Consider the following 27,792-nt stretch of genomic DNA (forward strand, 5'->3'; position numbering starts at 1 on the left):
ACATGTTTTACTGCTTTCAGACTAAATTGCAGCTCAGTTTGCCTGAGTCATGACTGGGCAACAGAAATTATAAAACCACAGATAGTGCCAGTCAGGTGTTTCAAAGACAAGTGTATGTTGTGTGATGGGAGTGTATTTCCTTGTTTGACATGACTTCCATGGAAAGGTGTGGTTGGAAAGATGCCAGTGTTACTGTTTCAGCTTTCTCCAAGGACAGTGCACTTGTGTTCCTAATAAGTGACTTCATCTACTAATTTGGAGGGGGCTATTGGGGATGATGCAACCACAAGCAATGTTCAAGCAACCACATACTTTATTTGAATTCCAGGAAAGGTAGACTTCCACTTGCAGAGCCAGAGGAAAAAGTATTTTGAAGTGTTTATTTGGTACAAAGTATGAGAAATGAGGCACAGAAGTTGAAGTATTTCAAGTGCGGCATCTTTGAAATGCATTTTATGACAGGTAGTAATATAATAAAAATGGATTCATATCCTGTTTTACATCTGATTACAAAGCAAGTATCAAATGTGTGTTTGTTCCCTTATCTTTGCTAAGGAGTGAATGAGGTTTCCTCATTCCTAGTGATTTTCATAGGAATCTGTTCATGCTTGTCCCTTAATTAGGCTTGCAGGGATTTTTACTTCAAGAGAAGAATTTTGTGGCTTTGAAAAAATTATTGACCTAGTTACGGTTAGATTACTGGTTTCATGTATTCATTTCTTAGTGCTACAGCTCCAGCTGCTCTTTGAGTTCTGCGAAGCTCACAGTGTCAGTTAATTTGGTTGTACTTTTAAGAAACAAATTATGCTTTCCCTTGGTGATGATGTTTTTTGTAGATTTAAAGGAGAGCTATGTTTTTGGCAATATGTTTAGAATATTAATTACTACTTTTAGTAGGACCATGTTGGTTGTTAGTGCTGTACATCCAGTGTGGTTTTTAAGAAATTACCAGCCATATAAATGTTTTCATCCCTCCTGCAAATTTCAGTCTGTGAAGAATTTTAATACAACTATTGAATCAGTTTCCTAATCCCTCTTGTCAATGAATTCAGAATTTTCAAGAACACTTATTGCAGTTGTGTCTGGTTCAGTTTCTCTCACAGTGCCTCCATAAAGCTCTGCATATTATCACTAGAGAAGCTGCAGTTACCTTATGCGTTCCCTTATTGTTGTCAAACTGGGCTTCATTTTCCTTTGTTGTTTCACAGTCCAAAGTTAAAATCTGTTCTGAAAGTGCCTCTTGGTGTCTGAGGGGAAGAGGGTGAGGATTGTTATAGCTTAAAACTGGATTTTGTACACAACACGTGAAGGGTGATGCGGAATGTAGTAGATGATGCTTCAGAACATCCCCACGAACCCAATGAAAAGTGCAGGTTATCCAAGTGCAGGGAGATGCTGTAATCATCTCCTGCTGGACTGGGCAATTCTCTACAGAGACCAGTGTAACCAAAATCCTTCACTCGATCAATTTTATTATCATGAAGTCATGGCTATGAATATATTCCAAGGTCTATTTTAAGTTACTGATCTTTGCTAGAATGTTGGAGCATTTTAGGGATAGCATAGCTGGCTGGACTGTTCACCATCTCATGTATTAGCTATGTATGAATATATTGAACTTCTGAAGCACCCTTTATGTAAATAAGAATTACACTGTTTTCAAAGAAACGAGCAGATTTGGTAGGGGCCCTGTGAACATAGGTCTTGTATTGAAAGTAAATAAATAATGACTTCCTCTTCAAGCAAACTCAAGAATTAGTTTCAAGTATCAGCTCTGTTCTGAGATTTATATGCCCAGTGTGTCTTAAGGGAAATGTTAACGATTTCCAGCAAAAGGTACATCTAAATATTTTAACAAGTGTGGTTGTTTACCTACTGAGTAAATTTATTTTGAAAAGCAAAAGAAATCAATAGATTTCTCTTAGTATTTTATCCATTTTTAATATCTTAGTTGATGATGATGATAAGGTTTTGAGGGAAAAAAGTAGGGAAAAAAAACTTCTTGTTAACATTAGCATGGCAAGCAAGCTATAACCATCTTCATTTTAAGGTCTGAAGGAAAAAAATCATCCATAGTTTTGGAACCCTTTGTGTAGTATGAACTAATATTCCTGTCATCATCAGATGAACCTTCTAAGTGTTATTTTATTTCCCAAAGCTATGATTAATTCTGCTCACCTTCTCTTTGCAAGTATTTCCTGAAGGAGTTTCCCCATTAGAATATTCTTTCTTGGTGAGTAGTTTCCCAATACTGTACAGTATTTTGAATTATTTAGGCTTACCTTTCCCTCCTATCTAAATTAGCTTCCTTTAGCACATTTAAAATCCTTCCTTTGCAGTTGTTTTGGGAAAGAAAATACGTTGAGGTCATTTTGAAGCAAATGCTCCCATGTAAGGACATGAATCCATGAATGCTGTTCTGCAGAAGCTTTGGGCTGGCAATTCTGCTAAATCAGGCCAACTTTCCCTAGGACAGTCATGGAAGACCTTGTTTACTGTTTTCTGCTATTTTGGTGAGGATGGAATATTTCTTCTCCCTTGAAGTGCAAGCTTTTTGTGGATATAGAATGCTTCGGATGGATACAATTTTTACCAGCACTGTCAGGGAAAGTAAATATCTTGATGTAAGCATTCGTTATACCAGTGGCTTTAGGAACTGTTCTTAATTTCCTTCACTTTAACAGTTGGCTTTGCCTCACTTCTGTGGTCACAAGTCTACTGGTTATCCCTTGTTTCCCTGTACTAACTGGTATTTCAAACTATGAAGTGTGTATGAAAAACTTAATGTACATTTTCTGTGATTAAAAACTATAGCACTCAGGGTCAGTGATACATTAGAAGTCTTTCACATTGAGATAGTTCAGTTTGTGGCTAACTTTTTGCAGACTGTCAGGCATCACTGTGTATAACCTCAGTTTAACTTACCTAAATGATTGTAGAAGATCGATCCATTTGGTTTCTGAAATAAAATACATGTATTTATTTACATTTATGGGATAATTAGCTCCTCACCAAACTATTTTGTTTTTAACTGAAAGAGATATCTCTTGCCCTTGATGGTTATTTAATTCTTTCAAGTGGTGTTCATCTTGAACATAATGAATTATAATTTAAAGTAAGAGACTTGGCAAAAGTGACATTTAGATACCTATCTAAAACTATGATGCAGTGCTACAGAAATTCAGATAGCATTGTGTTTCTGCACGTGGTTTTGAGTCTGGTTCTTGGGTAAGCATGGGAGGTAGAAGGTAGGAGGTGGGTGGGACTGCAGGTCAAGTCAGATTATTAACAGGACTGTTGGTTGTTAGCTTTTTTTCTGTGCTTTCTTCACTGTGTTGTTTTCACTTGTAGCACAGCCTGTCAGTGTGTTGCTGCTAACAGCATTTTCTTGACTTGTCATATCTATGTGTTAAAGCTTTCAGAGGCTTCTTGTAACATGTCCATTTAAACTGAGTTTTGAGTGGCTGCATCCTGTATGGCACCAGCACATTCCCCATGTAGGAGATTCTCTGAGTGAATCATGCATGCAGTGCCATGGGACATTCTCCATATAAAAGGATAAAGAATTGTGTGGTGCATTTGCAATCTTACCTGATTGTCAGATCCTTTCCTTTTCAGTGTTGACTGTGCGGTGAAGAGAGCAAGTAGTGTATTGTTAGGTATTTTATAGTACACATTGTGGCTACTTTCAGTAATTCACAATACTGCTGAAAAAACTTTTGCATTAGTGCTTTCCCATGGGAGAGGAACGAGAGCTGCAGAAGCAGCAAAGTTGTGTACCTCACCTGACATACAGCCCATGGTGAAGACATTTCTTTTGCTGTAAGAAGTGCATCAACTTCTGAAAAGCTGATTGCTATCAAAACCTGAAGGTTTTGATAACTACATAGGTATGTAGTTACAGAAGGAGAAAGGAGTGAATGCAAGATGGTTAGGAAAGAAAAGGATGCTACACTGAAAGAATTTGAAGAAGTATTACGCTAGAAGCCAGAAGACTCATGTAGGAAGTCAGACACTGTATAGACCTTTCCAGTCTTCAGGCTGGAAGAAGTTTAGTTTATGAGAGGCTGAATTAAATTCAGTGCCAGCACTAGATGTGATCGATTAAAATTTTCTGAAGTTACATCTACTAAAAAATGCAGGTCTTCTATCCAAGATAGTTTTTTGTTCACTTTTGACTTAACTATTTTCCTTATCACGATAAGGTCTGTGACCTGTGAATATATTGACTATATCAAAAATTGAAGAGTTTTGATATGTTTTGACTGTTTGTGCAAGCTCTGTTTTAAAATGCTTTGAATCCCTTAAGCTCTACTTCTTGTTCATTGATCAGCACTTGTAGCCTGTTCTCAGTAAGACACATTCAGATTTTCTGGTTTCCAAGATAAAGGTGGGAAAGGGCACTTCCTCTGGGGCACTACATGAGGTTGGCACCACCTTGATAAAGGATTTGTTTTTACCTTTTCCTGATTTGTTCAACAGCTTAACTCTTTCAAGATAATTTTAACTTGTAAACTTCACTGTCCTGTTTTGCAGGTTTTGCTGTAGCCCAGTGCATAAATCAGCACAGTGCATCCCCGCTCTCGTCACCATCCCCTTCCAGTGGCAGTGGCAGTACAGGGCGCTGTGATTCAGTGACTGCAAGCTCGACATCCACTCCTTCTGCTGCTCAGAGCCCAGCAGGTATTCACTCACCATCTTCAGCCTAGGCACTAAGGGATACAGGATAGTTTGTTGTAAAATTAAGGTACTATGTTATTGAATTAAAAGCAGTAGGGCTTTATGGTTTTAGGTCATTTCATCAACTAAGCCAATTAAAAGTAAATTGTGGTACAAATTGCAGTCATCTCTTCAGCTGTCTGGAACTCTAAACACTTGGCATCTTTCAGTAGAGATTTTAAGTACTAGTGAAGAAACTCCTAGCACATACAGTTTAGAATGTTGTGGGGGGCTTTTTGTTGGTGGTTTTTTTTAACTGAAGTATTACTTTGAATAAATCTTTTATGTAAACTGTTAGCCTTTCACCTTAGTGGATAAGTTGATTTCCACATGAAGCAGCTTTTTTTGAACTGGGTGACATTTGCTTTTGTGTGTTTATCTGATTCTCATGTTAATTAGAAACAAGGGGCCACATATGAAATATTTGAAAATAGTTATTTAGGATGTTAATATTGTAAAGTTTTTGCAATAATGCTCTTGTGGCTGAACACCTCCATGTTTCAGGAGGCTGTTTCATTGGTGTAGAAGAGGCTGCAGTATAAATAGACTGACAGTGGAACTTTCACAAATGTAGGTTGCATGTGTTTGCATTGGTCAGTATATTTAGTGGATGTGCCTAAACTGGAACTTCTTGTTGCATTAATCCTCCTTTCTATGTAGTAATTGTAGAGAATCTTGTAACACTGTTCTGAGGGCAAATTGTGTGAGGCAAAGGCTCAGGCTGAAGACTAAACAAGAAATAAATCCTGAAGGGTGCATACTGAAATGCTTTCATGCTAGAAGTGACCTACTCTACCTCATTTTGGTTATAAAACAATAGAGGTAACTTGATTCTCAAGACCTTTTCAAGCAAGCCATCATTTAATGGTCTCTTCCAATGTCAATCACTCCTTGAGAGGGTTGTTCTGGCTATGCCTTCTAAGACATGCTGTTTTGCCTTCATTTTGAAGGCCCATCTGTATCTAAAATTTGTTGCAGTCCTACAGGAAATGATGCAACCTTTGTTAGGTATTGAGTGTTTTTAGGTTTCACTGAACAGTGTCAGCAGATCAATGTGGATTTTATGTTTAAAGTGAGTATCCCTGCAAGAAATACTGCTGGAAAGGGTGCTGATGAAGTTAATGAACAATAAATACGTAAAGCATTCTAGCACCGAGACTCTAGATTAAAAAGCATGTATTAGCTTGAGAAACTAACACCTAGTCAAAATAGTCCTGCAATATGTAATTTAAGAATAAAATTTGGAACATTTTTTCTATATACCATCTATTCAAAACTTTGGAAGGCCCTCCTTTTATTTTCTCTGTTGGCAAGTGATTGCTCTTGATGGCCCAGGTAATATCTAGTCATTGTACAAAGAAGTGCTGTCATTTGTCAGAACTCTCAGGCTGGATTGGCGCTACAAGAAAACATTAGTTTGATGACATGTTTCTCCTGTAAAAAGGCTCATGTACAGTGTCCTTTGCTGTATTTGAATCCTCTGTGATCAGGAAGAGAAATGCAACTACAGGTTCTTTCCAATAGTGGCTAAGAGAAAACTGGTAAAAGGAATGAAAATGAAGAATATATTATTTTTGTTCGTATAAGCAATGTGCTAGTTCATACAAATATCAAGCAAGACAATTTCTGACTGAGGTCTTTCAAGCCCATATAATCTGGCTTCTATGAAAAAAATTTATAGATCCAGACATACAGTTACTCATCAAGCATAAAAAGATAGTCAATTATTGAAGAATAATCATAGACTGTAGTTAACAAAATTACAGTCTACTTACACAGTGTGTTGGCATTTGTGTAACACAAAATTCTGTTTGTTTTTCTTGCAATTTAAAAAGCCTGATGACAGGAGGCTGCTCATTGGTTTCCAAAAAAGAAAAACAGCAACAATAAACCCCAAACTCTTCCCTACCCTTCTCACCCCCAAAAATAAAAATAATGAAGAAAACCCAAACCAAAACCGGAGGAAAAGTATTTTGAAATGCCTGGTTTCAGTATGCACTTTACCAGTTAGGTTGCATGAACTGCCCACCTTGACCTTCATTGTGACTTAATCATTAAAGTATGTGTAAAATGGTACGTGTTGTGCATGAAAACAGTGTCTGGGTGCACTTTGATTTTGTTTGTTTGCCTGAGATCTAGGCACACTGATGTGATGCTTTAGCAAATGTAGCTGTGAGGATCCACTTCTGTGCCCTACCACTGAGCACAGTCACCTTCAGCAAAGTCAGAGGAAATGACCCTGACAAAGTGCATCAGCTGCTTCAGTCCCAGATCAGCAGCTTGCACTAACCTGCTGCAGGGATGACTTTTGAGCTCAGCTTCTGGATTTTCTTCTGCTCAGAGGGCAGTTGCAAAGAGGAAGACAGTGACTGTAGGTACATGAGCAGGTATTTCGTTGCGATAGGATAATGCACAGTTGGTGCTGAGGTGCATATATGTGGCTTAGGGATTTTGCTGGACCATATTTGCTCTGACCTTTAGGACCAAGAATCCCTGCCATGTATGTGTGTGTTCAAAGGACCAGTGATCAGTTCAGACTAATATGTTGCTATTAATGTTTGAAATGTATTTGGTGCATAGTTGCAGCATAGCTTATAGTTTCTTTTCCTTGTAAAAGAATCTCATTAATGCACAGAAACTGTTCCTAAAATCAGACTAAAGCAGTAAGTGTGCATAATTCTTCAAAGTTGCTGCCCTGGTCTGTACCAAACTGCTTAGTGCAGTCGCAGGCAATAATGAACAAGTAGTGGCTTAAAACCTGTGGCTGAGTGTCTGACAGTGTCTCAAGGTCCTTATCACAGACTAGTGAGAATTCTGAAATCCCTGGAGCTAGGTCTTTTGGGGGTGAGAATGCAGGTAGGGTTTTCCCCAACCTCTGGAGCTCTGTTGACACTTTTTGCTAATACTCAGTGTCAGATCAGTACTGTGGTTTTATTCTTGGGATCAGTGTTTCTGCATTAACTGATTGACCAGTTTACTGCAAGTTTGAATGTTCTCCCTTTTGTAGTACTTATATGTACTTGTGATCTTTAGTGGAAGCTTGCCAGGAACGTGGCATGAAGAGAGGGTCTGTTTAGCATGTGTGGGCTTATGCATGAAGAGAACTCTGTTGAAATAGGTGACAGTGCCATGAGCACTGTCTGTATTCTATCAGGTCATACTGACCACTGAGCTGGGATCTGGAAACAATTGTTGGTATTCACCCACTTCAATGTAAAACACTGATTTTTCCCTTAGCTTAACCAGTTGAGGATGGTTGAAACTGAACTGCCTTACTGTGCTGTGAAGCAGAAGAGGAGACTTGCATGATGTGAAGTGGCTCCTTTGAGGAGGAAATAACCAGTAGTTGATGAGCAGCAAGCAGTTACCAAAATCTGTTTTATGTCCCAAGGTAGCACTTCACTGCTGCTGCCATCTGTCACATTTGAGTCTGTCTCATTCCCCATTCCATTTTGAACACACAAAACCATGTAGGAGCTCTCTGCCCCTCCTTCCCTGCTCCCCTGTTTGTTCTGCCACCTGCTCAAGCTGTTGAGCATGAACAGCATCCTGGGTTGCTTAGGAACTTCAGACAAGGCCAGACAAGATAAAGGGGAGATGCCTATGTGGACTTCAAGGAAACTACCTCAACTACCTTCCTTAAGAGCAACATCTTAAAGCAAACAGCTTTTTATACTGTGAACTTGTGATTGTAGTGTCCTAAGCTACTGTCCATTGACAGATTTCAACTGGTCAGGGTTTGATATATTTGAGATGATACTTGTAAATTTCACAGAGTTGTTTCAGAAAATGCGATTTGGAACATAGACACCAATTCTTACATAAAACAGTGATAGATGAGAACAAAATAAAGACAAATTACATGTTAGTTAAGAGAAAACAATGTTACAACATAGAAGCTATATTGATGATTAAACAGCAAAAGAGCTTTCAAAAATGTGTCACAGGAAAAAGTTATGCTAATTCAGCATTTTGTAAAAATAATTTCCTTGTTATCACTACAACCTGCATCAAATAGTCACACAGTGTTGCAACAACTGCTTTGTCATGAGTGCATTAAACCCCTATGACTCCCGAGTTTATTTGCTATCCTACTTAGTAGGTGTCACACTGCTTTATGGCACAGATATTTTAAAGCCTAGCAACTCCTCTATTTGCAGTGTTTGGGAATTAAGCTTAGCCCTTTACAAGATTACTGTTCTTTAAAGAAAGCAGAATGCTTAGCAAGACAGAAAAAACAGTATCAGGTTCTACAAGTGCTGCTACCAGGTTGGTTTTTTCCTTTGTATTTACATTTTTTTTTATTATTATTATCATGTCCTTTTGAAGTGCTGTTATGCATAAGGTGGAAATGTTCTCGTTAGGCAGATTTTAGTCATCAAGTTTCAGAGCTTAGAATACAGTCATGTCTTGGCTACCCTTGCTGGAACTGTGCACTTCTTTAAAGTGCTTATTTTTATGTATGCCAAGGGTTAGATATAGAAGCTCTCTTACTGTAAGTTAGCAGTCTTCCAGAATTATGAATGTGTTAATGTCATCTGTATTGTATTTTATTACTTTCTTAAACTGTCGTAACTTTTAAAAAGCAGTTGGCTTCAGTACTTAAGAAAATGTTTACATCGGAGCAATAGATAAAGAGGACTTCACAAGGCACTGATCTGTGCCACTTATGCTGTATTTTGTGCTTCTGGCAGGTATTGATGATAAAAGATCTAAAATAAGAACTAAGAGCTGTCCCTTGTTGCAGAGAACATATTGGATTCCAGTCTGTAAAATTAAATTTCCATTCCAAGGAGAGGATGATTAGTCAAGCATGGAGAGCTTATAAGAGCTAAGAGCACTGCGTGCCTTCCTATTGAAACCATCTCTGTCTCTTCCCTCTATAATTAGTAATGCAAATGTGGTTTGACCTCCTGTTCTTTGATGCTCTAGTAATTTTCTGACTAGGTGAGGAAGTACTTTTGTTCTTAGAAAGTTTCTTTTCTAGGAACTTTCTATGCACCAAGCATCATCATCTGAACTGCTGCTATCTTTTCAAGCCCTGTGTTTGGCTTTTTCACAGACCAAATGTAAATGCTAATGTTGGATATGAGAATAGTAGGGCTGAATGGTCTGAAGTGTTGTCACCAGCACAGCACTGCACCTCATATAATTTATGGTAAGGGGAAAGGAGAATAATTCTGTGTCACCAGAATTTGTGGTAAATAACTTCTCTCAAGGTTTCTAAAGCAGGTGAGTAGATTGTAATGCAAATAAATACCTGCCAGCCCTCCTTGGTGTAAGTGCTGTTGGTATTGCTAGATATAGCCCAAACTTATGAACGTTTTTGGATAGGAAGCAAAAAAATTAAATTCATTTAAGCTCATTTATTTCTAAAGAATGAATACTTCCAGCTTCAGAAGTATTTCCCAAACCTAGAAAGCTCTTAGTGTGGTATCAAATTGTATTCAAGGTACCAGCAGTTACGGGTGTGTCCTTGTCACTTATTCTTGTTGCTGCTCTAACATTTATCCTTTGTCTCCATTCCAGTTTCCCTTCCCTGTGTCATTGTTCAAGCCTCTGTATGATTTCTGGCTGTGTTTCCCTCTAGTAAGGTCTGGCAGGAAAGGACGCCGGCGGGTGTTTAGTCTGTCGGAGGCTGACAGTCACGGTGGACACTGGGTTTAGGCCTTCCAGCAGCAGCTGCAGCAGAAACTCCCGCAATACCCACTCAGGCAGGTTCCTCCATAAGCCTTCACAAGCCCATAACACTCAATAGAACATATTTGCTTTCCAGCAATGACAGTGAGGTAGGAAACTGAAGAAAGCATCATAATATTTGTCTCTGCATTTTGTTTTGGGAGAACTGTAGAGCAATAATGAGCTGTTTCTGAAAGCCTTGTCTGCAGCTTCTCCCGTGTCTCTGGGCTCTCTTGCCAAAGGTGGAAATTGTTCTATCAAGCCTCCAGCTTCAAAGCAGCCATGTCTTCATTTGCACAGGGCAGCCCTGGCTGTAGTGAAATTTAGTAAGCACAGGCTCCTGAATGGATTGTAATGCAGGTCGTTGGCCAACAGCAAGGAATCTATTTATAGTGCAGGTGAAATGGACAGGCATTCAGCATAAGACTGTTCCTGGACTCTGATGGCACAAGCTTAATATTTCTGTGATCATCAAGCTCTGGCAGATTAGTTTATGGACTGTTTAATTGTCCTCACCTGAGGAGGTGAGGAGGGGGAGCAGATGCAAAAAAGTATGGAAATACACTTCAGATGACCTTTGTTATATAATCTATTTTAACTTGTATCTAATTAATTTCTTTTGTTACTATCATGGCATGAAGATACTTTGCTAATATTATATGAACACCTTTTTCCATCTTTATAAATTTAATTTGCAACTTTTTGCTTAATGTCTTGTTTGTTTTTTGTTATTTTTTCATAGTATGTTGCTGTACCAGCTTAGGACACTTCTCTGTGGGTGATACTCATTCTTTCCTTTTTCTGTTCTTTTCTATCTTCTTTCACAATAATCCTTCTTAACATCAGTTATATAACAGAAGTTGAGTTGTTCTAGTTGGGATTTTTTGCTCTAATGATAATCTTGGTAGCATTAAAGAAGTGCTGAAAAACGTGTAAGGCTGCTGAAAGCTCTGCATCCAAACAGCTACTAATACCCCAAAACTTGCAAAATTACACCTTGTTTTCAGTAAGTACAATAAGTTTGGAGATGTGAAAGGCTGTTTGTTAGAACTGAATGTTAAGATCGGAACCATTTTAAGAAACTGACTTCACTCTCCCTGGTTTTGTTGCAGATCTGGCATATATTTTGTGCCAGAGAATTCTTGCCTCAATACGTGGAGGCTGGGCAGAGATAAATAGAAATGCTGTCTTCTAGTATTGGGTGATAACCTTTTGATATCTAAGATTAGAGCATATCTTAGTGACTAGTGGTTTTATCCAGGGAAAAATTACAATTATTTTTTTTCTTTCTATCCAAAAGTCAAACCAAAACAAAGTCTTGGGAGTTAAGAGTTTCTTGAAAGCCAGTTAGTATTTTTATATGCAGTATAAAGGGAACTTCCAGATAATGGGTAGAGAAATTAATCTGTAAACATGCTGGGTACATGAAACTCTTTAGGAGCAAGAGCTTGGTACCTGCTTAGAGGTAGATATTCTTGTGAGCTCTCGACCACGTTCAGAACTCTCCCTCCTCCACCCCTTTTGTGTGTTGGGATTTGCTTTCTGGTCATTTTGGCAGGAGTGCCACCCTGGGTTACAGCAATGGGCCACTGTTCCCCAAAATACAGTGCCAGGGTGACAGAATTGAGGCTGGCAGTGACTAAGGACATAACGAGAGGAGAGAGATCAGCTTCTAGCAATAGTAAATAAAAGCTGCAGGGAAGCAGAGGAGAGCTCTAATCTTGTATTCTCTACAAATGCTGCCACTGAAATACTGGGCAGTATGTTCTGGTTACATTTTTTTATATTTTTCTTGATTCTGAATGCTTTTTGAGACTTTGTGTGGAAGGTTTGGACTTGTTAACTCCAGATACTTTTTTTTATGGAGACTTTTTCAAATACTTTGTTTGTGGCATTAAGAAGGGAGTCACTTTAGCATTAACTTAGAGCCTACCTGGGAGAATTTGGGGACAATCCAGCATAACAAGAGAATATGTATGTCTTTCATGATTTCAGTAAATGCAAGTATTAAGAAAATACATTGATATTCTGTTGGGAGAGGGGAAGGAATGATTTAAGAAATGAAGTGCAGATTCAGAAGTTAAATAGAACCGCAATAGAAATTTGCTGTATATAACATTCTGAGCAGAATGCCATTGATTGATAATACTTTACTTACCAGAATGCTTCAGGTTTCTGAATCCTGAATTTTGGTGAATATTCATGCTATAGTGTAAGAAAGATGAAAAATTATCTTGGCAAAGAACATAAGACTTCATAAATTCAAAAAGCAGAGACTCACTGTTCTGTGCATACTGAAGTGTTAGTGTTTAGCTTGGAATTCAGAGAAATGAGAATGTATTTCATTGTTCTGGCAGTTCATTTTCTATGTGATTCTTGCATCTCTTCCTCTGTTATCAGTTGCTACATTCTCACTAAAGCTTCTTGACAGCTAAAAAGAATCTGTAGGGTTACTTTGAATCTGTCCTTATATTTCAAAAATAACCACTGATGTCCCTTTTATTTAAAAGGAGACTTTTTTACCATCTATAAATCTTGTTTTTATTAAAGCGAGAAGGTTTAGCCACCAATTCAGCACAAAGTACGTGTTGAGTGGTTTCTGAAGTGAGAATACACCATTGTTTGGGGTTATCTTACCAGAAAGGTAAAAAAAATCAATATTAGTGTTACCCACTGATACCTTACAGATACCCATTCCATTTTCCACTTTGTTTCTCTTTTTTTTCTTTTTTTTTCTTTTGTCTTATGTTCATGCTTTCTGTTCTTTTCCAGGACTAATTGGAATCATATTGAAACAGAAATATTTTTAAGGTCACTGTGTATTAAAACCATAACCTAATTCTTAGCTTCTGTATTCACTACATTGCCTTGTAGACTTTTCTGCAGATGCCTGTACATTTGAACACATGCTGTTTCTTACAAAATCTTTAAAAGTGGTCTGTCTTGAAGCTGGATACCTGTTACTTTAATGGCATCTATTTTTGTAGTCTGAAAAGGAAATATTACCTGACTTCCCTGGGCATACTTGCTCATCTAAGGCTGTATCACCTCATCCCCTCCATTCCTCTCCATCCTGAGTCAAAAGAACAGCTTGCTTGACAGTCCGCTGGGATTTTTAGGGGGAAAGGACAGTACAAATAGCTATTAATGTTGGAGGGATTATAATAATGTGAGAAGGTGCAGCAGCATATCAGTTTTCTGTAGCATTAATGCTTTTTCTCAGTTTTATCAGCTTAGGAGGACAAAACCCCCATGTCTCACAAGGCTGTGTAAAACAGGCCTCTTTTGCAGCACCTTTCAGTTGCAGTAAGGACATTATCCTCCTTCCTCTTCTGCCATAATTCTGCTTTCCGTAGTTGAGGTGTTGCTTAAATGTGAATCTGGAGGATGAATTGAGAGAATGACTTCCAAATTTTTGTAAGAAACAGGCCACCTTTTGGGAAAGCTGGCTGTAGAGTGGTTCTTCAGCTTTTTCTTTTATTTCTAAAGATCTTCCTGGTATGGGGTAGCGGTTCATTTTAGTTCATACTAAATACTGGAGAGGTTTTCTTTCCCTCAGTTTCCTCTCTCTTAAATATTCTTAAGAATATTTCTAATATTGCTACATATTCTAATACTAAATGTGTATAATTGTCTGGTTCCTAATTTGAACAGAATCCTGCTGGCATTTTAGGTTATGCCTTTACAATATTTTGGTTTCTTTCTAATTACTAAAAAGTAAATGTGTAAGCGTAGTGTTCACAGAACTGCATTTTCCACCCAATTATTCTTGAACACTCATGGATAATGGTATATTGTTAGGCTTAACGTACATATTCACTTGAATATTGATTGTTCTTGGGGTTTTCTTTTCTCAGATGATGCTTCAGCTCCAGAGCAGCCTCTGATGGCCAGTTCCGGTCAGACGATGTTGACTGATGAAACTCTTTCAGCTGTCTCAAAGTCCAGCAAAAATGCTGTAAAAATCAGTGACATAGAAACAGCCAACCTGTCTCCCAGCCTGATTCCTGCACAGCAGCCCACAATATCCTTAATCACAGATGACAACACAGACACGCTGAGTGTGGAGTCGCTCACACTGGTGCCACCAGTTGATCCACACAGCATTCGAACATTCAGCTGCGTCCCTCAGGCCTCTTTGCAGTCTGAAGTTGAAGTTGACAAGGTAAAAGAGGTAGAGGAAGAATGTTCTGACTAAAGCCACCATGCAGACTGTAATAAACAGTGAAGGAAGTGCAGCCAAATTGTGATTTGCTTTTTCTCTGGGAGTGCAGATACTTCTGGAGGCCTGAGAGGCCTCAAGTCCGCATGAAGGGACCAACTGGTGACAGAGAATGTCAGCAGCTTTTAGAGCCAACATCAGATTCTCAGCATATCTGAACTGGAGAAGAGATAAAAACCCCAAACTTTTGAATCTGGACTGGTTCTTTCCTACCAATTTCTGTTATACAAGAACATGAACGTATTTCAGAGGACCTACTGTCTTTCTAATAGGTACTAATTCATTGTAAAAGGTCTACAGTATTACAGCAGAGTGAAGAGATTTTTGGATACCCAGCTTCATGGTACTGCATTATTACGTCTCTGAAGCGGGAGACGTGCCATGGACCAGAAAAAAATTATATATTGTAGGACAGAGGTAAAACTTCCATTTGAGTCAGGGTGTGTTTTTTCAGTTTGGTGTTTGGTTTGGGGTTTTTTTGTGGAGGAGGGTTTTTGGGGTTTTATTTGGTTTTCTTGTTTGGTTGGTTTTGTTTTTTAATCCTGATTTTGTTCATCTTTTGGACGTCTGCACCATACCAGCAGGCTTGGCCACTTTCAGTATTGTCTTTGTAGGACTTCAGACTTCAATATTATGTTTTCCATATGTAATATTTATTTCAAGGCTTGATTCAAAGCTAAGATACAATGCTTGTTCAAATTAACATAAGGGATTTTTGAGACTACTTTAGTCTTTGCTTAGCCAGCTAGAGAGGAATGTAAAATATTTTAAAAGATTGCTATAGCTTGTTTGTTCACTTCTGACAGTCAAATTGCTACACATCTGAGGAATGGTGATATCCCTGCAACTGGAAGACAACTTCAAGAAGCAGACAGAAGCAGTTTTGCTCTAAAGAGATTTTTCAAATTTTTCATAGTCATGTAGGAAGAAGGTCACCATATCTAACTGATAATTCCTTTGCAAGTCTGAACTCGAAAGGTATTGTGTAATTTTTTTTTTTTCCTGTCTGGGATAATAACCCAGTTAAACAACATTGCTACCTAGAAGGGATTCTGAGTTAGCATTACTTCCTAGATCCTGACACCAAGTTGACAGAAAGGGGAAAGGTGTTGATTAAAGTTTGGAATGTTCTTTGCTGATTTGATACATAATTTAACATGAATGGAGTTTAAGATTTTTCATCAATCTCTAGTAAGTTAATTTAAATTAGTAGTAAAATGAGCAGATTGTCATTGCTGGTCTGTTCATAACACTGAATTGGCAATTCCCCAGAGAAGGAGGACTGCTGTTTACTTGGTATTGATTTCAGTCACCACTGCAATCTGTTCCCTCATTCTGTCTCTACCACCATTGAGTTCTTATCAAAGAGGTGAATCTGAAAAACTTACCCACTTCCCAGTTGCTTATTGTACCTCTTCCTGGCTGTCATAGGAAATACTTGAAGTGATGTTTCAATGGTATATATATGTATGAGTTTGACTAATTCACAGGTACCACTTTTCTCACTTTTTTCCATCTTCTCCTTCACATAATAATTGAATGTTTGCCAACCAGGTATATGAGGTGTCTGCTACTGAATGCCAGTAATTTTTTTCTTCTTAATAACTTTTTCATGCAGTTTTGTTGATTTCTATTGTTCTGTGACTTCTACTTTCTCTCAAATTGAATTAACTGATACTCTGACCATTCCAGAGTGGCCCAAACTCTAAATGAACTCAGAGTTAGGTGTCCTCAGCACTGCAATGGATTTTGTGTAAAAATTTGACATTGTTGGAATAAGAGCCTACTTTTTGGGTTTTTTGGTCTCATGCTTAGGGTGAATTTGCACTCATGCAGTCACTGTTGCAGGTAACGTGCATGTACCTGAACAAGCCTAGACATCAGCAGCAATTTGGGCACAAGGACCACATGAATTTTTGTCAGCTGAACTGGTTGCAATCTAGTCTTTCTTTAGAATGTTGCAGCATTACACTGTAGTCTCAGTAATATTCTGAAGACCCTTATAAAAAAAGCCTTACTTAATTTGAAAGCATTTTATGTTAGCTGTTAACCTTAAATTCTTGACCTAGATTACACAAAATGCCACTGTGCAGGCTGAGTTCCCTTAAATAGAATTCATTTTAGACAAGAAAACCTTGGTCTTTGTTTATCTCATTTAACATTCAGTTCTAGCAAGATTAGACCCATGCATGAGGAGTCTCTTCAATGCACAAGCATAATCTCATCCCTGGGCTGCACTGCACAAGAAATGGGGCAAAGGGGAAGAAAGTTGACTTTGTACTTTTCGTTACCTTTGAGTGGCTCTTAAATCTCATGATCGGTTGTCTAGTGAGAGCTTCACAGGAGATGACTGAGATAGACACTATTATTAGGGAAATAGAAGACTACTGTGGAGTCTGCTTCTGGCACAGCCTTGCCCTGCTCGAGTGGTGGTCAGGTGGGATATTTTCCAGCAGCTCTGTCCAAAACTCTCTGCAGAGATGGAATTATAGTAGGAAAGCTCTGACTGCACCAGCTTTACCAACATTGGGTTGTTACATAAACACTGCAGCTGACCTTAAACTCAGACCCTAAATCTGAGTGCCACAGAAGAAATTGATTTTTGACTTTGCTTCATATGTGTCTAACATTTATGCTTCATGCTGCATTAGGAGACTTCAGAATGCAAAACTGGAGATACCAAAATAATTTGCCTCTGGCAATTTTTAAGCTCTGCAAGTACAGAGTTACCCATTTACAATTCCTGGAAGGGTGTTATATCTCTTCCTTGTCAGAAAGTCTTACAGGCTATTTCCTTATCTCCCTTTCACTGTAAAAAGGAAATTCACCTGGACACTGCTCTTCTATTATCTATAAATCTTTGGTGCAATTCTCCTGTGCTTGCCTGCTGTGTTGCTCACATTAGCACATCAGCCACAAAAAAAAAAAAATTGATGTGAGTCAGTGTAACATCACTCCCTCTAACCAAATCCAAATACCAAATTGCAAATGAGAGCAGCAATTAAACGACTGGTCATTCAAAAGCCTCACTATTTCAGTGTAATACTGCAGATGGAGGTAGAATCACTGTAAGTATAGCAATGTTTCAGAGCAAAATGTCAAAATTTTGGAGATATGCTAAATTCTCTGTGTATTCATAGAGGCTGTGCCTGTCTTCAGTCATGTTCTGTCAACACAATTCTATTCTCTTCCTTTTGTGAAGCCAAAGAAGCCATGGCATACTTAATGTTACTTTGTTACTTTATGGTTGGTGTTTCTTATTTTACCAAATTTTACGTAACTGTTACTTGTTGAGCTATGTGTTGCCTTCACACTGTTAGGTCTCACTGCTTCTTGCTGGTCTCCTTTGCTTTTCTGTCATCCAGTGTAGAGCAAAGAACCAGCTGAGCTTTTCATTTGTGAAGTGAGTATGCAAGCAGGTAATTTGGTAAAGAAAGGGAGGGAGAAAGCCCCAGTGCCCAGTTCTGATGTCTGTTTCACTATGTGAGTAATCCTTGTAGTGTAGAACTTGGATGGAAAACTGAGTTGTTTTGCAGAAGTTCTTTGATACAGAATGAAACCAAAGGTGAAGCTTCCTGTGCTTCATTTCACAAGCTGTTTGTATTAAACCAAATTCATTAGAAATGTGATCATGTGTATTAGTACTAAAAGCTGTGTTTTGTCTATGAAGTCATGAATTATATAAACTATAAGGACTGAGCTCATTTGTATTCTCCACTGCTAAGTCATGATAAACTAAAATTCTGATTACTCTTCCTTAAATTAAGCTGAGCTTAAAAAAGGAAAGATATAAAATCACACCTGCTGAAGAAGCTCCTCAGTATTCTTAGTTTTACAACGCAGTTGGAATTTTTGCTTGAAGTAACTTGGAAACATTGGGAATATCTTCCAGAGTTCATTTATTCCTTTGCAATATTGTTGCTAAAGGACAGTCAGGTATGTAACATTTAAAAAAAATCTTCTTCCATATCCAGAATTTAAGACACTGTATTTGGAGTTTAAGTCAGTGAGACAGAATGCAGGAGGAAATAAGGTTCCTTCCTGGATTTGGAGTATTTTGGTTTGTAAAATTTGAAAAGTGAGAGTTAAAATAGTTTGTTTATGGCAAAATTTACCATCATCAGGATTAAATTACTGTGATTTTATTTCCTAACTAAGCAGTAAGATATGAGTGACTGTAATTCCCACACTTACTGCAAGTGTCTTGGGATGATTATTTCAAGCAATCCAGGAATTCAGCAATTGCCCTGGAATTGAGTGTCATTTCACTAGCAGTAAAATAAACTTTATGCTTGAAGACATAGTTAAGCTATCAGACAGGCAGATCAAACTGTATGTGTAAGGATGAAGCCACTTCATAAAAGTAAACCCTTCACTCACGTGGTGCTGTCACACTGTGGTGTAATCAGTCACTTCACTGCACAGTACAGGGAGCTCCAGGAGCAGTGGCACTGACTACCAGGGAGTAGTAGTCAATAAAACCCCACCAGGCTAAACATTCTGCTGTTGTCTCCACTAACCAGCTTAGTTAAATTGCTTTTAAAAGAACATTGCCCAGGCAGGCAGCTGCTGTCTGGGAAGATGAGTGGTTTAATCCTGTAGTTGAATCAGAGATCTGCAGAGACATCTGTTGGGGGCAGGGAGATCGAGACCTTTTGCCTCAAAGATAATTAGTCTCCTACTTTCAGACAGCCTAATGTAGCCACCTAAATATATGTTGAAAATTTTTGTCTTAACTGCTACTGTCCTTCTTCTTGAAAGAGTTTTCTGGTTTGTCCCTGGTTCACCACCACTGCCCTACCCTAGGATATCACTCACCTGGGCACTGCTCTTCTATCATCTAGCAATCTTTGGGGTAGTTCTGTGCTTGCCTGCTGTGTTTCTCTTGACCTTTCCCAACATTTGCAGCATGAATTAGAAACAAATAGAATAACTCTTCCCATCTCCTATTGGATTCTGAAAAGCAGATGGTGATCCAAGCAGGGCTTGCTAGGGTGGGATGTTTTTAGGGGTTGGGAGGGGGGAAGTGCTTGGGGGTTTTTCTGCTGCTCAGGACTTGAGCAGCAACAAAGACATAGGAGATGCAGTTCTTGACTGAGTCTCAATCAGAGGGTTCTTTCATATGGAAACATATTTTTATATTGTATTTGTACAGAATTTTCCCTATTTTGATCTCCCAACATTTTTAGATGTGCGTGCTGCTCAGATTTGATTTCTTTTGCAAGGTGTTATAAAATATATATTTTGTGTTTGTTAATGTATTATAAATATAAAGCTAAATTTTGGTTGTCTAATAAATGTGCACTGTGGTGGTACCTGGTTTATTGTTTTGCTGACTTGAATTCATTGGTTCTTAATATGAAAAGGAAAAACTTGTTATTGTTGGGACTGTCTTGTTAGCATAAATAAATGTGTGGAGTGCATCTATTTTATAACTAACTAAAAAGGGCTTAAGCAGGTAATGACTAAGAATACTTGATAACAAAAGTTAGAGTTAAGGTTCAGACTAGTTCACAGGATTCTTTTAAGATCATAATCTGAAGATTCATGAGACTTTTTATCTTGTTCCCCATTACTTTCGGTTATGGATACTCATACTAAAGTGAGTTAAGGACACATAGTAATTGCAATCTGATAACTTCAGTATGTGTGAGAAGATCCGAAGGTTAGTGTTTGGGTGTATTTAGGGACTAACTGTGGCAGAAATATTTACAATGAACATGAAGATTTTTTTAAAGATTGAGAATAGATTCAAGTGTGCAAATTTATAGACTATTACAATGTCTAGGAGCTTTGTTTTGCCCAGGGACAGCACTGAATAGACATTGTCGCAACTTCAGGAAGCCCTCTGGAAGCATTACGAGCCTTAGAAGATAACTTTAGGCATCTCCACTTGTGAATAGCTGTGTTGATATTTTTGTTGCGAACTTTTTCCTTCATTTTTAGCTGTTTTGTAAGTTTGATTGTTTTCAGTGCAAAGAAGGAGAAATGTATTTTCTAGAAGAATGACTGTACCTGGGATTTAAGCACTACAAAAAGCATTTAATTAACATGAAGAGCTGTTCTCCTATGAAATATATTTCAAAAAGTTATGTCTGAAATGTAGTTCACTGGAGGAAAAAAAAGTCCTGAACATGCACTTACATGTTCATGGAAAAAAGCCCAAACACAGTGTGAATTGAATTCTGAAATGTCTTTCTACAGGCAATAAGTATTAATTATTTAATGTAAGTTATGTTAGAAGTTTGAAGTAAATGTGATAATTTCATATGTTAATTTAAAGAAAAATGTAACTGTCTGGGAAGGGAGTGAAATTAGAAAATACTGGTGTGTGTTTCTGAAATCCAGATTTCTATAGCTGAGTCTGTATTTGCTGGCATTGATCATTTGTCATGGCTATTGAAAACTTGGACAAGAACAAGGAATAGACCTTTCTTTGTAAATGGAACTTGGCAATAAAAATGGTGTTACCAAGAAAACTTCCTTCCCTTTCATGTTCTGTTGCTGCATTTTGATGCACAAGCACATCCAAAAGCAGTGAAAGGCAAAATTGCAGAGCCTTTTATTTAGAAGCTTTTATTTAGAAGCATGTTGTGCATATGCCAATCTCAAGCATTTTCATCTTTAAGCCAGGGTAATTTGCACTGTGTATGCAGGAAAGACATACCGGGAGAGGGAGCAGAACCAAGCCTGGAAGAGTGATGGAAAGTAGATGAAACCAAGGGTTAAGAGTGGCTGGGCAACATCTAAAACATCTGTGAACCACTTTGAAAGTGCCTGTCGTGTGATTTCTTCCCCAAATATATCCTTTTGCCCTCTGCCTTTTTCTCTAGTGCATGTTGCCAGTTCAGTATATGGATTAAATCCAACCAAGTTATTAGTTAGATTCCTGTTAATTAGCCTCTACATCTATAGGAATTCATCACAGTCAATATACATTCCTTGGGAAATGTTATTTCTCAAAATAGTCACTGCTCCAGAAGCTTTCTTAGGAAGAAATTCAGTTATATTGTACCATCAAATAAGCAAGCCAGGTATCAGAGGTAGGAGACTTACGATTTACTATAAGATGCAAATATTAAAACATGGTGTATTGTGGAAAATTAGTTTAAATCTGCTCCTGGCAGCTGAACTTTCTAAATTTTGCCAGTAATACTGCTTTAAGGATGCCAATTTGTGGCCAGGAAGTTCCCTTCCTTCAAGTCTGAAACCACTTTGTGGTTCTGTATCCTGATGCTTCAGTACTCTTGCAGCCTTTTGTCTTGTCATTTTTCTGTGTTTCTGTATTAACCTTTCTAGACATGGACACTGAGTCAGATTTAGTGTCTTGCCCTGTGTTACTAATGATCAGAGAGGGAATGATGAAAGCACAGCCTCCAAACTTCTTTTCATGCTGATTGGGTTGAAAATGAACTGGACAGAAATGCAGTGCTGCATTAGTCCACTCTTTTCTTAGTCCCCAGAAACATCTAAGTGTAGCAACTTGAACAGTCCTATAGTGGGTAAATCCACATCTTTATCATCAAGATAATTCCAGCATAGTTATATAAGTAAGCAAGTGAAACTCTGTCAATACATAGGTCTTTGTCAAAGTAACTCTTGTCTAAATAAAGATATGGAGATTGCTATCTTTATTCTTTGATACTTTACCTTTGTTTCCATGTCAAGGAAGGAGTTCATTGGGACTTCATAGCTGCAGCTGTTGGGGCAGAAGAAACTGCATTTCTATTCTGCCATGTTAGAGCTTGTGTGAAGACAAAAGCTGTATTGGTACTTTCTGGTGATCTTGAATATGTGCTGCAACTGGGAATGAGAGATCACTGTTTATGTGAGTGTATTCCCTGAAAATTCTATTGAATTTTAAACTCGTATGTTTAATCTCTTAATTAAGGAGAAGTGGAGGGAGTTGCGGCACCTGGAGTTGCAAATCTCCAGTGGCAAAATTGGAAGAAAGGTTTCAGGCAAATGTTCAAACACAGTTAAAGCAGTTGAGCTGATGGGGAGTAAGTCAGTCTGGTTGGACGGTGCTCAGTTGTGTGTCTGCTTTTAGCCAAAGGATTTTACCAACAGCTAATCTGCAAATATGTCTAGGTCTTAGAGTTATTACTGATTTTGGATGCTACTTCTCTAAAATGGATTTTATGAGGTGGAGTTTTAGATTAGTAAGTGTCTTATTATTCAGACTTGAGATCTTTTGAAATAAGTTGAAAGCTCTTGCCTATCCTTAGACACTAAACTCTACAAAGCTGGGAAGTGTTGTGCTTGTTGAATGGAAAATACTGATCTCACAATTCCATTCTCACTGTCTTGTCCCCAAATAAAGGTTTATATTTCACACAGGCCACAGTTTTCATTTTTTTGGCTGCTTTGGATGACTGATAAGGACAGATATTTGGGCTCTGTTTCTTAGTTCACAACGTTTTTCTCAGCTTTAGTATGGAATAAACATTGTGACACCAGAAAACAAGCTGTTATTTTACTACAGAAAAAAATTTTGTCTTTTGGTTAATTGGATTAAGACATTGTTGTGTAAATTTGTCCCTATTTAGGGGTCATTTATTTGAAGCAGATTTAAGCAGCTGCTTGAAACTGCATGTTGATGGACCAGTGCATTGTGAAGGGAGGTAGCCAGACTGGGTCACCACTACAGAGGTGCTCAGAGCTGGCTCTGCCTCAGCAGCCAGAGCTACTAGAGATAGAAAAGGAGTTTCTGAAGGAGGAGAGAGGCAGAACCATCATAATGTCTTAGGGAAAAGGATTTCTAGTCTGCAGACGGAGGTGGGGTCTGCAAAGGGCAAAAATAGTCTCATTCTTCCTAATAGCTAATTTGAGGGACAAAGGAAAAGACATGTAATTTTATAGTATTTTATATGTAATCATGGCCGCTGCTCTGGATATCAGTTACTTAACTGATACTACAAAAAGCACATCACCAGTAGGAATATCAGGTATAACTGTCCATAGCCACACTTGTGTTTAAGTCTTACTCTTTCTACATCACCGTATTATCCTATGCAAACACTGTTGCTGATGTGAGAAGGGCGTAGCTTAATTCCAGAGTTCTTAGGAACAAGATGTGAGCAGCTTTGCTTTGCTGCTTCTCCACTATGCAGTTCACTTGAATTTGCTTATCACAGTTTATCAGCTTCAAGGCTTTCCTCATAAAGTGCTGTTGATAACCAGTGTCTGTTAGATAACTTGTAATTCTTACGTAGCTGCCGAAGTGCTTTGGAGGGAGATAGGCTCACTCGGCTCACTAAATTTTGGTTAAAACAGGTCTTGCAAGCTTCTTTGAGAGTTTCTGAACAGATCTTCAGATGAGATGTTTTTTGAGGGAGGGATTCTTGTCAAATTTTGTCAAACCACAGATCTCTTTGAATAAGAGTCTTGGAGCTAAGCTTCCTCTGTTTTGTCTGAATCTGAAAAGAAAACCAGACCTGTTATGGGAAACCAGAGCTGCCTTTTCTCTCACTGTGTTTAGATCAGCTCACACTGCAGAATGTATGTTATGCTGGTATCAGCAGGCTTCACCTGTGCTTTAGCTTGACAGGACATTGGATAGGTCCGTCCTGCTCCTGAGTTCACCCTTTTTAAACGGGTTTACATCTAAGTTAGGGGTGCACTTGGGAAGCTTAGTTCATGATTGTAAAGTGCTTTGACGTTGATGTTACACATTAATCTTTTTATTACCTTGTCATAAAGAAATGTCATTAAAAGCATCATTCCAGTCTTACTGCTTGCAGCAGTTAACATAGTTATGTTTGCACCATATCTCTGAGTCATCTGAACAACTTCATATGAAAACAAGTCTTTCTCCTAGCTTCTAGGAATGTTTGATTTAAGATTTGGTCTTAATTTACAATGGTTCGTTATTGTTCAGAATTATTAGTTCACAGGAATGGGTTTGTTTGAAAAGCCTGGTTTCCTTTAAATTTAGGGGGGGAAAAAAGGAAGGGGAAAAAAATCACCATATTTAAAACCTTTTCAGTCTTTCCTGCTTGACAGTAATGATAGTAAGGAAATGATTAATCCTCTTAGAAATCAAATTGAATGTGAGTCAGTCTTAGGATGTTGAAACTGTTTTAAGTGTCTGTTTTTATATATAGGCTAAAAGTAACATGAAACTTAAGAAGGAGAGAAAGAAATTACTAAGAAAAGCAAGAAACTGTGAGGAGTTTACATTCAATTTAACCATAGCAGTATGATGTACAGACCACCTCTTCAGAAGCCTCAGTTGCACTCCACTGCATTTGGAGAAAAAAAAAATTGCAAGAATGGCACCATTTAAGACATGACAGTAAAATGCCGAGTCACTACAAAGGAACATGGGAACACTTTTCATCTGCTTCAGTGGCAGCCAGGTGTCTTATCTGAAACTGATGGCAAGTGTAATGTGAAATAACGTGGAGGGGTTGGTGTAGGTGAGTAGATGTTCCGTTTTGTCATCTCTGCGTTGAGGCCATGACGAACTCTCCTCCTTTGCTCTGCTAGAGGGATGTGTCACATATTGGCAGTCATGAAGAAATCCTTAACTGCTTGAGAGTTCTCAGTTACAGCACTGAGAACAAGGTATCTGTGAGCCTAAGAACCTCCCAACAAAGGTCAAATACAATATAGAACTGTTCATCAGAATAATTGAACAGTCCCACTTGGTCAGTCTTTGCACAGAGTATCTGTCAAAGACTGTAGGAAGCTTGGTTTTGGTACAATTTTTCATGTGGAGCCTATTGTGTTAGAAAAAGATTTATCAGGAACTAGCTGAGAACAACTGGAGTGGGCATAGAAAGTCTGTATGCAGAAAGAAACAGAGAATTCCTTCTAAAGGTTTTTTAGATATCCCAAAATGAAGAACCAGAAGTGGCCAGCAGTCTAGGTCCTATGAGGCACTACAACAATGAGACCTAACCAAGACACACTTATTAAGTATTTCTTACAACAATAAATTAAACATTACCTGAGTGAATGAAGGGAATGTATCTGAGGGTAACTAGTCTGTTGATTTCTCAGTATTTTCAAGACAACAAATGCAGAAGTCACCACAACCTGGTGCTAGAATGTACCTTTGTCTGTTGGCAGGATTTCCTTAGCTCCCTGGTTGATAATGTACCATTCGTTCTGGAAACTGAAATTTCTGGGCAGTCCTGTGACTAACCTTTTTAAAGTGAAACACTTAATGATGTATTCTTTCTTAATTGTTTACTGACTGCTTGCTTACTGAGCTGAGTAACCAGAAGTTGATTCAAGAACTTCTCATTCCCCACCGTGATAGGTCACAGATGTCCCTGCTCACACTGAAAATGCAATAATAAAACCCAGATGTGAATTGAGTCAAACCCTATTACAAGGAGTTTACAGTGTGTAGGGATGACTTCTGTGTAAGGGCGGGTATGTAACTCAAGTGCAAGGCAGTGGCATTGTTTCTGTACTAAAGATAAGGAAAGCATATCACAGGCTGGTGGCTCAGAACTGTACATGAAGTCTGTGAATGACTCAAGAACTGAACACAAAGCAACTGCCTTTACTGATGACTGGTTTGAATTTCCAGTGGCAAGAGAGATTGTATGTAATAGCTGATCTTAAGATACATCTTCTAGACAAGATATTTTTTCTAGTATGCATGAGGAAACTTTTCCATGTAATGTTAGTCCTCAGAATAATACGATGACTAAATAGATATTTTAAGAAAAGTAATAAGACAAACTCAGAATGATTATCCAGCCAGTCTGGATGAGAACCATCTGGAATATTGCCTCAGATGTCAATAAGAATTGATAAAACAGCAGTTTCCCATTGTTTGGTTACATATGAACTATCTAAACCAACAAACTTTTGGGGACATTAAATGAACAAACTCTGATTTCAAGCTTTTTGGTAAGAGAAAATGAGAATGAAAAAAATATATTTTAGATCTTTTAATGGGAATATTTAATTCATAAGTGCATTAAGAAATTTCCATGCAAGCCTTCCTTAGCCAGAATTACTAGAAATCTTGCAAGAAGTTATCTCTTCTGTCCAAGCAAGCACAGACACAAGGTGTCTTTCAGAGTTCAGTAGGATGCACTTTTGCTCTGAAGAGCCATTTTGGGGGACAGGCCGCAGACAGACATATAGTGCTGACTAGGGATTTGTCAGTGTTAGCTCCTGTTATTCTGCTTTAGCCATGGAGCTGTGCTGTTTCTGAATTGCTTTTAGATTAAGGAAACAATAGGAAAGAAAACCACAGTATTTCTCAATTCTCAGAAATAAAGTTCCATAAATAGGCAGTTTTCAGACATTGCAGTGCAAATAGTCTGCCTTTGCCCATGTTTGAGATATGCCACAGGCTTGAGCTCTCGGGCAGTTATTCGTTTACCATTGTGATCTTTTCTGTTGTTTTGTTTTGGCTTGTTTTGTCTCAGTGTGAGAAAGAAAACTTAGAAACATAATCCATCCCACCTGAAACCAGAAAGCTGTGACATACTTCCACAAGTATGAGCTGGCCCTTGTAAAGATACTCTTCTGCACTGGGCTTTAGATCTGCAGCTGGATCCAGCTTCAGTCGGCCTGGAGAAGGAAACTTGTACCTCTTCACTCAGACACTCCTTTGTGAGAGCAAGCCAGTGACCCGTGGTGGGGGGAGTTCATTTTGGAGCAATTCCAGATCTATGCACAGTAACATTTCCCTGTAAGATGTTTTATTTTCAAGTGCTTGCATTGCAGCAAGGAAGAGGCATCCTGAATTGTACTACCTACCACGCCAGGAAACTCCTGGACTTTTCTGACGCCTCTTAGGCTTTGGTTCTGCAGTTTCCAAGCTCTGTGGCTGATAGATAATCTTGTTTATAGCCCCAATGATTACAGGACCTAAGTTGTACTTTGCACTTCCAATCACAGGACCTAAGTATGCAAAAAAGTACTTTGCTGTCTCTTTTCCTTCACTGAGGATTTGTTGCCTGCCAGAGAGCAGCAATTTGGAGTTGTCCAGGCATACTGCAACTGCAGAACCAGATTCCTGCTTCCATGCTATGGTTGCTGGCCTCCAATGTAAGAGCCAGGTGTAAGATTTTTGTAGGAACATTAATTTCAACAATTTCATTAATAGAGACTATTTATTTGTGTTTATATTAGTGCATTTACTTGAATAGCACTTATATTTTTGCCTGGAGGTCATGTATCATTTGGTGCTTGCAGGA

The 27,792-nt window shown here is 38.3% G+C and overlaps 1 protein-coding gene across 7 annotated transcripts in view; it reads left to right on the forward strand.

Moving 5' to 3' along the window:
* CLEC16A (C-type lectin domain family 16 member A) overlaps positions 1-21,099 on the forward strand; it is a 56,997-nt gene extending 35,898 nt beyond the window's left edge. For 2 of the 7 annotated variants that reach the window (XM_017733936.1, XM_017733935.1), the window contains 3 exons: positions 4,537-4,683; positions 10,314-10,433; positions 14,256-21,099. In XM_017733936.1, the coding sequence (XP_017589425.1) occupies positions 4,537-4,683; positions 10,314-10,433; positions 14,256-14,596 (608 nt within the window). In that variant the 3' untranslated portion in view covers positions 14,597-21,099. Of the gene's footprint in view, positions 1-4,536; positions 4,684-10,309; positions 10,509-14,255 lie in introns of all 7 variants that reach the window. The other 5 variants (XM_017733941.1, XM_017733939.1, XM_017733938.1 and 2 more) reach the window with 5 other exon arrangements.
* Positions 21,100-27,792: the final 6,693 nt, after the last annotated feature.

This window comes from Corvus brachyrhynchos, unplaced genomic scaffold, assembly GCF_000691975.1.
Source record: "Corvus brachyrhynchos isolate BGI_N302 unplaced genomic scaffold, ASM69197v1 scaffold5, whole genome shotgun sequence".
Lineage (NCBI taxonomy): Eukaryota > Metazoa > Chordata > Aves > Passeriformes > Corvidae > Corvus > Corvus brachyrhynchos.